The 11469-nt window shown below is 50.5% G+C and overlaps 6 protein-coding genes across 6 annotated transcripts; 4 read left to right on the top strand and 2 right to left on the bottom strand.

Moving 5' to 3' along the window:
• Window positions 1-305: 305 nt before the first annotated feature.
• Window positions 306-1498, top strand: EPUS_02465 (uncharacterized protein; the record flags this gene model as incomplete). Its single annotated transcript, XM_007805466.1, has 2 exons — window positions 306-1400; window positions 1454-1498. The coding sequence occupies 2 exons, from the start codon at window positions 306-308 to the stop codon at window positions 1496-1498; spliced, it is 1140 nt and encodes a 379-aa protein (XP_007803657.1).
• Window positions 1499-1540: 42 nt separating this feature from the next.
• Window positions 1541-2323, bottom strand: EPUS_02466 (uncharacterized protein; the record flags this gene model as incomplete). The annotated part of the gene is made up of 1 exon (XM_007805467.1): window positions 1541-2323. The coding sequence occupies one exon, from the start codon at window positions 2321-2323 to the stop codon at window positions 1541-1543; it is 783 nt and encodes a 260-aa protein (XP_007803658.1).
• A 244-nt stretch (window positions 2324-2567) lies between these two features.
• On the top strand, window positions 2568-3097 carry EPUS_02467 (Monothiol glutaredoxin-5; the record flags this gene model as incomplete). The annotated part of the gene is made up of 2 exons (XM_007805468.1): window positions 2568-2594; window positions 2645-3097. 2 exons carry the CDS (start codon window positions 2568-2570, stop codon window positions 3095-3097), a joined length of 480 nt encoding a protein of 159 aa, XP_007803659.1.
• A 2527-nt stretch (window positions 3098-5624) lies between these two features.
• Window positions 5625-6575, top strand: EPUS_02468 (uncharacterized protein; the record flags this gene model as incomplete). The annotated part of the gene is made up of 2 exons (XM_007805469.1): window positions 5625-5718; window positions 5995-6575. The coding sequence occupies 2 exons, from the start codon at window positions 5625-5627 to the stop codon at window positions 6573-6575; spliced, it is 675 nt and encodes a 224-aa protein (XP_007803660.1).
• Window positions 6576-6644: 69 nt separating this feature from the next.
• Window positions 6645-8351, bottom strand: EPUS_02469 (uncharacterized protein; the record flags this gene model as incomplete). The annotated part of the gene is made up of 1 exon (XM_007805470.1): window positions 6645-8351. The coding sequence occupies one exon, from the start codon at window positions 8349-8351 to the stop codon at window positions 6645-6647; it is 1707 nt and encodes a 568-aa protein (XP_007803661.1).
• An 806-nt stretch (window positions 8352-9157) lies between these two features.
• EPUS_02470 (uncharacterized protein) lies at window positions 9158-11242 on the top strand (the record flags this gene model as incomplete). The annotated part of the gene is made up of 3 exons (XM_007805471.1): window positions 9158-9789; window positions 9876-10461; window positions 10544-11242. The coding sequence occupies 3 exons, from the start codon at window positions 9158-9160 to the stop codon at window positions 11240-11242; spliced, it is 1917 nt and encodes a 638-aa protein (XP_007803662.1).
• Between the last annotated feature and the right edge of the window lie 227 nt (window positions 11243-11469).

Consider the following 11469-nt stretch of genomic DNA (forward strand, 5'->3'; position numbering starts at 1 on the left):
ACCCTGGCACCGCCAAGGTACTCTTGAAGCCAGTAGCCCGTGTACAGCATGTACGTGGTGTCTCCAAGGTTGGAAAAATCGCGTCGCGTGCCAAGCAGAAAGGAGGAGATTCTTGGCTCTAAATGTCGACTTTTCGCTCGTACCCACTTCATTACTCCTTTTGACATAATTCGGCATCGCTTCTCACGCTCTCGGAATGGGAGTTACAGCTTCTACATCAGCCTTACGACACTGGTGAATGAGCGCAGCAATGCTGGAACTTGTGGATAGATCTGGCCTTCTCTATCAATTTGGTTGTTCCGAAAATGCCCCTATTGGTGAAGTTTGGAGGAGTCCTGAAGGTGCTGCCACCAGTAAGGACATCACAGCTTCGACTGAAAGCGAGGACACTACTTTCATCTGTTATAGTACAACGTGAGAGTCACCGCACATCTTACTGTTGTGGTCTTCGTCATTTTCATATAACCATCAAATCTCAACGACCACGATACTCGACATCGACAGCACCAAGCTCTGCTGGGACAATCGCTGCCCCCGAGACTCCCTCCCGGCCTGTCTACAAACCACCACACAAAGGCCTGGTTTCGCACCTACCAAGATCATGGATCCCATATGCGGAGTTGATCAGGCTGGACAAACCAACTGGAACGTACTACCTATTCTTCCCATGCGTCTTCTCTACACTCCTTGCAGCGCCACTGGCTGAACCAATGGCGAGTCCAGCAGCAGTCGTGTCGACTGCTGCCCTCTTCTTCACCGGAGCATTGATCATGCGTGGAGCTGGATGTACCATCAACGATCTATGGGATCGAAACCTGGATCCTCATGTAGCAAGAACGAAGTTCAGGCCCATTGCTCGTAAGGCCATAACGCCATCAACAGCCGTGATATTCACAGGCTTCCAACTGCTAGCGGGGCTCGGTCTCTTGCTCCAATTCCCCACTCAGTGCCTCTTCTACGGCATTCCGAGTCTTCTGCTAGTGGCAAGCTATCCGCTCGCAAAGAGAGTGACAAACTACCCTCAGTTTGTCCTTGGCTTGACCTTCTCCTGGGGCGCCATCATGGGTTTCCCGGCACTTGGAGTTGATCTGCTCTCCGATTTTGACTCCCTTGCAGCAGCTGCGGCGCTTTACGCAAGCTGTGTAGCGTGGACGGTTAGCTATGACATGATATATGCCTACATGGACATCAAAGATGATGCGAATGCTGGAATCAAGTCAATCGCTCTTGCGCATGAGCACAATACGAAAGCGGTCCTTACAGGGTTGTCCATTGTGCAGATCGGACTCCTCGCCACTGCTGGATATTTTTCTGGTGCTGGGCCTGTCTTTTTCGTTGGCAGTTGCGGCGGAGCAGTAGCGACTCTTGCAACGATGATATATCGAGTCCGCCTGAAAGAGGTCCGAAACTGTTGGTGGTGGTTTAAGAACGGCTGTTGGCTCACCGGCGGCAGTGTTGCAGCTGGCCTACTCGGAGATTATCTTGTCCGGCGCTCTAGCGAGGAGTCAAATAGACCAAAGCGCATTGATTGGGTGTAGGGTCAGCTTGTCCCTATTGTGTGCTTCTTCGAGTCCAACCCGAGATGTCGTTCCACGTGTGCCACAATCTCCCTCCAATCCATCATCGCACCATCTCCAACGTCTCCGCACGCCAATTCCTTCTCCATCGGCCTCAGCACTGTAATCCATCCTTCTCCCGGCCCAGCTTGTCCGTTGCCTTCAACTTCTTCCTCGATTCCATCAGCGCTCCCCCATTCTTCCTCCAGGACTCTGATCTGCCTCCCAGTAACCGGATGCCTCCACATCGCCGTGTTCATAGCCGCCGCAACGAAAATCCTCTTCTTTCTTCCCTTCCCATCAACGCCATCAATCAGCCCAGTAGTATCCCATGCCCTGACCACACTCAACAATAAACCATCACTCAACCCATTCACCATCTTCGCCAAGCCATTTGCCGACAAGGGAGCAATAACAAGCACATCTGCCCACCTCCGCAATTCAATATGAAGGATTCCATCACCCCTCACCCAAGGTTTGGACCACTCATCCTTGTCTTCATGAATGCCGTCCACGCCTGTTAGGGTGAGAAGGGAGGAGAGGCTCGGTTGTTCGGCGGATTGAGACTGCAGGAAGTGGCTGGCGGAAGGTGTGAGAACTATGCGGATCGAGACGATGGGGTGGTGTTCGGACAGGGCACGGGCAAGGAGGGGTAATTTTATCGTTGCAACCGAGCCTGTTGCGGCGAGGAGGATGTGGTGTTTGCCGTCTTTTGCATGTTTGGCAGCGGAGAAGGGAGACCGAGGTGGAGTGTTGGTGAACGCCATGGTCTCAGTGATGCTCATATATTCGTCTTAAGATGAGAATTGCTGCAGTTCTAGGCTCGTTGTCATGGCGAAAGATTTTGTGCAAGGCGGTTGTTAACGTTGGAGTCTCTGGTGCTGAACAGCCCCAACCCATCGGCAAAACTTCGGCAGTCTCAAAGTTCTTTCGCCGAGGCATCACATCAAATGCGGCTTTCATCGTAAATATCATCTCTCCATTCTGCAGACTGCTACTAGTATGTCAACGATGCTATCAAGATCAATACTGTCACCCGTACGTAACTCTCTTCCCAGCACTTCTTCCTGGGGACTCACCCAGCATAGGCATTCCGCGGCGCCCTCTCCGCCCTCCGCCCCTCCGCCACATCCAGCACCCTCACCCCTCTCATACACCACTCTCTCCTGCAAACCCGGCTCCTATCTTCCGAAGTCCGCAGCGCCATCGATAAAGCCGTCGCCTCTGCCCCCGTCGTCCTCTTCATGAAGGGCACCCCCGAAACGCCTCAATGCGGTTTCTCGCGGACCTCGATCCAGATCCTCGGGCTGCAGGGCGTCGACCCGGAAAAGTTCACCGCGTTCAATGTGCTCGAGGATGAGGATCTGAGGAGCGGGATCAAGGAGTATAGCGATTGGCCGACGATTCCGCAGCTGTATGTCGGCGGCGAGTTTGTGGGGGGCTGTGATATCTTGATGGGGATGCATAAGGATGGGACGTTGGCGGATCTGTTGACGGAGAAAAAGGTGCTGATTGAGGAGCAGCCGACGCAGCCTCAATAGGTCGAGAGGAGATGGAGGGGCGAGACTAGAGATGAGCCGCCGTATCGGCGTTTCAAAAAATGTGTATAAATAATGGTTAAGAGATTTAATAATGTGCAGTTGCATATATGGAACGAGAACGGGCAATCAGTTTATTACTCTGGCATCGCTAAATTCTCTTTTGAGCCATGGTCATTTTTCCACTCGATCTTCATCACCCCAGCTCCAACCCCTGGTATATCTTAGAGACATTATGCTAAAAACATCCAGAGTCTCCCCACACCAACCAAGGGCAAACCATGATCTGTGCATAAACAGAACCAAAAGCAAAAAAGTTCACTTCAACATGTTTTCTCCACTCTCTAACTTTGCCGTAGGAGAGGTTAGATACTGGAAGGGGAGAAACACATGATCCGCTATGAAAACTCGCTTGTCCAGACTAAGTAATTTGGAAAGCTGGTTTTGCGTGACGCAGTAGTTAAGACCGCTGCACTAAGTGTCCAGAGGACATTTGGAGCTGTCATGTGTTATATTATATTTCTCTAAACTAGTTGTGTTTAGGCAGTTGAGTGTTTCCAGTCCACTTATAGAAAGACTTCGAGGGCCATTTAAACTCTACCCCTGATGGATGACCTCAGTGCTGTGTTAGACGCAACACGAAGTTCATGTTTCATAGCACTACGGGACAGGGTGCGATATAACAAGCTATGAATACACAGAGACCTAAGGAGGTCTAAACAGTCGAGGTGAGAATTCAGAGGAAGGAGGAAGAGAAGAATGAGTGGGCTTTGGCAATTGTACTGACTGTTGAGCAGGGTTCGTGCAAGTACTTAGCCACTGAAACTGGGAACCCATCATCTCTACCAACACCAGCACACCGATGTCGAGTTTGGCCATGACCTCTTCCAACACCTAACCTGCACTCTGCTGCTGTACACATCGCATTCTTTACACCTGCATCTTGCGTTGCTATGGGAGAAGCGGGCCCTCCCCATCTTCCAACGTTCACCAACGGCGGCAGATTAATAGAGGCATCTCCCGTGGTCCTGCAGGTTGACGAGGCCATAGGTACTGTTCTGTTGTATTCTGTGGCACGCTTCATTCAACGATACAAGCGCACCCAGTCTGAATTCATCTTATGTATCCCTTTCCCATGATCCGAGAGGTCGATACCGTTCTCCGATGTACTTGAATGTCCTTTCGCTCAGACACCCTCAAAATTTTGCGTCATGTATGCAACCAAGATGAGGTGATTTCTGAGAAGCTCAAAGAAGCCACAAGATTGGATTAATCAAGCTGGTGTTGAATAGTTTGTTATATAACCTTGAGGGCCACCAGGAGTTCGCAGATCAGGATCATCTCCATGAAAGCAGAAGGAAGAGGTCTGGGCTTCGCCAATACCATAGACTGCTTGAATGCCGGTAGCTGCCTTACGTTTGGTACAAGTTGCCCTTTCGTGGAAGCGGGAGAAGATTTGAGCAACTTCAAGGAAAGCAGCAGCCAAGGAAGCATTCGAGCGCAGTAGTAAGTACAGGCAGGAGCTGACCTTTGGAACAGGGGCTGCGATACAAAAGCGGATGCAAAATGATTTGTAGGGAGTGCATGATTGTGAAAGGGGGCTTGCAGCACCGAGGCCTTCTTCATCTAGTATTTGGCTTCTGAAAAGGGTCTTGACCATCAGTAGTGTTAAGCAACTGTACGACCTTGCCGTCTTCTGTCTGTAAGCTCCACTCTAAGGTTTCGAACTGTGATGTCTGTTAGTATGCTTTTTGCGAACTGCGGGAGCTACAACGTACAAAGCCATCCCTCCTTTTCCTCACACTAACAAATCTAACCTTGCCTTTTCCTTTCTTGCCCTTGACCCAGAAGCTTATATCAATTTTGCCGTGTAATTGATTAAGCTCGCCCGATATCCATGGTACTTTGCTGTTGAAGTAGATCTCCTCGCCTAAAATGTCTCTTGATGTATGGTTTGTTCTAAGTGCATAAAGAATGCTGTTCACAGTCGAAGAGCTGGATTTTTGGTAATTGAATAAGGCCAGCGAGGAGGCCGCAATGATGGCAAAGAATAGAGGCAAAGTCTTCAGCCATATGTGGGACTTCTTCAGGGATGGTAGTTCTCGATCAGGCCGTCGCGAGAGCAGAGGTCCGGACGATTCAGTGGGAGCAGGAATATATGGCGTCCGTGTTTGCGATGTTGCAGCTTGGGGTGATTGTTGAAGCAGAGTGGTGAAATGATAGGGCCTGCGGAGCAAAAGTTGAGAAGCCGGCTGGAGGAATCTTGCACCCTTTGGCGCGGGAATTGTTCGTGGAGATGTCATTATGTTCACCATACGTGGAGCTCAAGCAAACAAGGTCATGCCACACCAATTCAATGCTAAAGCTTGAAAATATTGATGCATCCGAGTCGATGAGGTAGAGCGTGGCCGTAAAAACAGACAGTGCGTCGAATTTAACTTCTGGTCGCAGTCTCACCTGGAACTTCTACAAACATATTTTTACACCTAGATCACCCGTCTGTTTTACGACTGCCCTTTCCCATACAGTCATGACATCCACTGGCGCTCGACTGCGACAGACGTTTAAATATCCAACGGACTCAGAAAGCTCGGACGCCTCACGCGAAGAGCTTGACGAGGAAGGTAAGCATTTTCGTAATATGATGGATTATTTTGAATTATGGAAGTGTATAGATATACAGTCCAACAAAATGCTGTCTTTTCTGGTCTGAGGGATAGTGGTAACCACCTTACTACTCTGTGTCAACCAACACCGAGAGTCTGAGAGACAAAGTGCCAAGAAACTTCTCCTTTCTTATTATCAGTGGCATTTGCCTGCTGGAATTTGACCCATATATTGGATATATTCATGATATTCCTGTGCCCTGAAAGTCTCCTTGCTGACAGGACTTATTTCAGAGCAAGAGAACCTGATCTCCACCCTCCACAACCAAAACGCCCAACAAAACGCCCTGTACACCCTTGTTTTCACCATCCTCCCTCTGTTTCTTATCCTACCCTTCATCTTCACCTTTCGCTTCTCTCCCCTCCTCAGCATCCTTGGAGTAACTTCTCTCCTCATATCTACTGGCCGGATACGCTTCTCCTCTCCATCATCATCACCATCGCCGACGCCACCACCTCCTCGACAAGCCAACCAGGCAGCTACCTCGGGAATCTTAAACTGGCTTCAGATAACGGACTTTGAGCATCGACTCCTGGACGCCGTGCCAGAAAATGGCCCTTTAAGGATGGCGTTACCGTGGCTGAATGGCGCGATATGTGTTGTGCTAGGCTTGGCAGCCATGGTGCTATATCGAAGAAGGGGCAGAAGCAGTGGTTCAGGACGTGTGGAAGCTGAGGCCGATGGGATGTGGATCTTCTGCTTACTACCGAGTATCGCATGGGCAATGGTCGAGGTGGCATTGCGAAGCATGGAGGACGTTGGCAAAGGTGTTGGAGAGTTGGAAAGGTTGAGGTATCGGTATAAAGGAGCTTGAGCGACCATAGCAACAAGCGGTAAATGCAAATATGTAGGGCGTTTGATCTATCTTCCGAGTTGTCTAGATCTAACCTCCCACCCGATCCATACATCCTGCCGCCCTCCTCTGCTCCACTCTCCTTAAGCTCTCTCTCACACCCCAGCCATCTTTCAATAGCTCACCCACATCCTCCAGATCCATGTTCATAGTCTCTGGATAGATTGCCCAAACAGCCACCCATCCCAATGCACATACGCCCGCATACGTTGCGAATGTCCAAAACGGCGTCAGCACGTCCATCATCGGGAGAAAAGTCACGCCAACAACAAAATTGCAAAGCCAGTTGGTGGAGGTGGAGAGCGAGGAGCCGAGGCTGCGGACAGAAAGTGGGAAAAGCTCGGATTGCTGCCAGGGAACTGGACCGAGGCCAGTAGCGTAAGGAATCACGTACAGGAGGAGGGAGATGAGAATTGCAACAGCAGGCAGGCGAGAGGGTGTAGAGGAGCCAGCTACGGTGCCTTGCTGATCTGTTGGTGGAGCGAGGTTGATAAATGTGAATGCGAACGCGCAGAGGAGGAGAGCTATAACCATGCCCGGAATGGTATAGAGGAGGATTCTGCGCCGCCCGACACGGTCGATCAGGTAGAAAGCGGCGATGGTGGCCAGAAAGTTGGTGACTGCAATGCTTAGGGAGATGAGAGTTGGTGAAGAAAAGCGAAGAATAGAAAATATCGTGGCAGAGAAGTACATTAGAGAATTGAAGCCGCAGAGTTGTTGTAAGCCTTGCAGTAGGCAGGCTATCGTAAGTGCTCGGGCGTGTGGCGGGTGGAAGAGGAGGGACGAAAACGTTGGCGGGAGGATCGACGAGGATTTCGGGCTCGCTAGACTTGCATGTTCTTCTTCTAGGATTTCTGATTTAATGGCTTGCAGCGTGTAGGATACTGCGTCCTCTGTCGGATATCTCTCGTCGTGATAGACCTTCTCGAGAATGCGCTTTGCACGTTCTTCACATCTAGCTTTGATGAGCCATCGAGGTGTTTCCGGCATCAACGTCAGTAGTGCAAATTGGAAGACTGCGGGTACAGCTCCAAGCCCGACCATCCAGCGCCATCCTGCTGGAATGGTCGAGAAGCCCCATCCTACAATGTATGCAACGACCTGGCCGCCAGTGATGAAGAGGAGAGAAACAGTAACGAGTCTACCCCTAATATGGCCTGGGGCCAGCTCTGAAATGTATAACGGAACAATCAGACTTGCTCCTCCGATAGCAAGACCCACAATGCTCCGCCCAAGGATCATCCCCCATACGGTGCCAGTCACAGCCTGCCATAAAGCTCCGGCAGTAAACAGGCCATCTGCTATAAGTATGACAACCTTCCGACCCCATTTGTCCGCCAGTATACCCGCAAAGGGACTTGCTATAAGCCCAAACAGTGCTGTACAGGATGTGATCAGGGACTTGTCGAGGGTTGTCAAAGGTCGAGCAGAGAGGTCTGATCGGACAGAAACAAGGGTTCCGCTGATGACTCCGGTATCATAGCCGAACAGGAGACCGCTGATGCAGGCCGCGAAGGTGAGCATCCATAGAAATTTGGATCCGGAAGGGTGCGGATTCGGCTTGCTCGCTGCACTTTTGCCATTGTCACCGTGGTCAGGGGCAAGAGCAGTATCTCCCGAGATCAAAGGGGCTTCAGGGCCGACGTTCTCGTCTTCGAGATGGACAGCAGACCTCATCTCAATTTCCTCCCCCAGCGTTTCCTGCTTCGACAGCGAAAACGCGCCATTCTGGGGCATTTGAAGGCCTCAAGTCATCATTTTAAGGTTTGTCGCGTGACAAGTGTCATTTGCAGTGCCCGGATGTCAAGCCACGTAGAGAAGGGCTCCGGAAATGACGGGGTATTGATCCTTAGCAATTTAACAGACAATTTGTCATTGTAAGCATCATCAGAGGGCTCAAATGACCATAATTTTGGACAAAAGAAATAACACAATTTTATTGGATATTAGATGTCTAGTTGCATACCTCTGTGCAAGGTACTACGTAGATCATATCACGTTTAGGCTTAAACTAAGCACACATTCATGGTAAATTAGGCATAACTTTCATACGGCCTGTTCCTGCTAAGTTGCACAGCGGCAACCTGACGAGGCCTGAATTCTTGGCTACCCCGAATTGTCTTGGTCAGACTACTAGTACTACATATAATTAGATCTTAGATGTTGTGCAGATTCAGGAACCATCTTGCCATCTCGACTTGCATCACCTTGTACTAGCTTACCTTGTGATGAACCATTCTCGGTCCACCCCATGACTGATATGATCCACCAATCCTTTACTACTACCGTAGTATCTTCTCACATGTGCTGGGTTCATATGTCATGTTGAGCCTCCCACAGGCCGTGGAGGAAGATTGCTTGTCCTCTCGGGGAACCAAGAGATGCATCCTCATGTGGACCTCGGCAAAGTCCCTCAGCTTGGATGAGATCGTCATGAATGGCTAGACCACCGCTCCACTAGATATAAAGTGACTGGCAACACACCTCTGCTGGGATGTGCTGCATCGAGTTCCACGCTAGAACCCGAGTCTACCGACAGAGAAATGCCTTCGAATCCGGATTGGGTCCAGAATCTGAAGCCTTCTGGGCCACAAGGCTCAGACCTCTTGCAGCAGGAGCGCAACCAATCCAACCTTGACGTGGATAAACTTGCAGAGTTTCTCTTTACGAAAGAGTGCCTCGATAGGCAGGACAATTTACTGAACATTCTTCGAGCCGAGAAGGTGTTCGAGAAATCACAAAACTATTTCAATGGAAGAAATGAAAGAATTCTGGATGCCCTGAGCAGAGCAAAGCGACTGCGGCAGCTGTCTGTCCAGCATGCCTGGACACAGGAAGAATATCAAATGGCAAATGAGTTAATCAGTGAACCGACTCCCTATGGTCTTCATGCTTCTATGTTCTTGGTCACTTTAAGAGATCAGGGAACTCCTGAGCAGCATAAGTTATTCCTCGAGAAGGCCCAAAAGTACGAATACATTGGATGCTATGCACAAACTGAGTTGGGCCATGGCTCCAACGTGAGAGGCCTGGAGACAACGGCAACATGGAACCAGGAGGATAGGACCTTCATTCTTCACTCGCCCCATCTTACAGCATCGAAATGGTGGATTGGATCTCTAGGACGGACAGCAAACCATGCCGTGGTCATGGCACAATTGAAAATCAATGGCAAGTCATATGGTCCTCATCCTTTCATCGTCCAGATAAGAGATTTGAAAACACATGAGCCTCTTGAGAATGTTCACGTCGGCGATATAGGCCCAAATTTGGATACAACACAATGGACAATGGTTTCCTGTTGCTTAACAGAGTCAAAGTCCCCCATGTCAACATGTTAGCACGATTCTCCAGTGTTGACCCGCAAACGGGGAAGTATCTGAGACCATCCTCGCCATCTTTGGTTTATGGCACGCTGACATATGTGCGATCGACCATCGTCATGCAAGCTGGCAGTGTTTTAGCACGAGGAGTGACGATAGCCACACGATACTGCGCAGTCAGGAGGCAATTTCAGGACAGAGATGCAGAAGGTTCGGATACGGGAGAAAATCAAGTGCTGAATTACACCATGGTGCAGATTAGGCTACTGCCACTCCTTGCAGCCACATTCGCACTCCATTTCACGGGAAAGGGCATGATGGTTCTGTACCATGAGAATCAGAAGCGCATGGAAGGCGACGCAGGCAAAGCATCCGACACTGATCGTGGTGCCGGTCCAGAAGAACTCCACCCGGGCACAGACCTTCTCGCAGACCTGCATGCCACCTCCTGCGGTCTGAAAGCCCTTGCCAGCACCACCGCCGCTGAAGGCCTCGAAGTCTGTCGTAGAGCCTGCGGCGAGTTGGTATGCCGACTACCTACCCACCACCACTTGGGAAGGCGACAACTATATGCTCACCCAACAAGTAGCGCGTTATCTTCTCAAGTCCGCACGCTCCGTCCTCCAAGGCACCGCCGCTGACAATGACACAACCCGCATCCTCCGCCATTTCCTCGCACGTCAGGATATGGGCGCGGCCTTCGACGTACTAACCTCAGACACTGACCTCGTCGCCGCCTTCGCCTGGCGCACCGCCTTCCTTATTTTCGAAGCCCTCAAGCACCGCGACGAGGACAAGAGATCCTGGAATTCCTTACTCGTCGATTTCTGGCGCCTTAGCACCGCTCACTCGCAGTACCTCGTCATCAAAAACTTCCACGCCACCCTCGACGACCCCATGACCAAATCCTCCCTCGACCCGGAAACGTTATCTCTTCTACACAAACTCTTCCGCCTCCACGCCCTCCACACCCTCGAGCGCGAAGCCTCGGAGTTCTTCGCCAGCGCCGCCACCACGGTCCGCCAGATCCAGCTCGCACACACAAAGGCGGTCATGAAGCTTCTGGAGGAGATTAGACCGCATGCTGTGCGGTTGGTGGATGCGTGGCGATTTCCTGATTGGCAGCTCGATAGTAGTCTAGGGAGGTATGATGGCAAGGTTTATGAGGATATGTTTTATCGGGCGAGTGAGTTGAATCCGCTGAACCAGGTCACTTTTGATCCGTATCCGGATAGCGGGATTTTGGTTAGGAGGGGTGAGAGGGAGACAAGTAGGCAGAGGGTGGGAAGAGATAGTAAGTTATGAGGTATTGGACCGGCTCTTCTGTCGTAACAAGGTTCATGGATCCGGTCCATCGTTGATGTATTGAACATTCGGATGGCTTGTAGCAGACCTGTATATGTGCGACGACAGCTTTGAACATACATGTTCACCTAGGTATCACGGATTGCCCACCAAGTCACAGACATATATTTTTGCTTCTAACGCGAGATCTGACGCAAAAGCCAACAAATGTACTTGAGCAAGTCTTC

Source organism: Endocarpon pusillum (assembly GCF_000464535.1).
Source record: "Endocarpon pusillum Z07020 unplaced genomic scaffold scaffold4345, whole genome shotgun sequence".
In the NCBI taxonomy this organism is placed as follows: Eukaryota; Fungi; Ascomycota; class Eurotiomycetes; order Verrucariales; family Verrucariaceae; genus Endocarpon; species Endocarpon pusillum.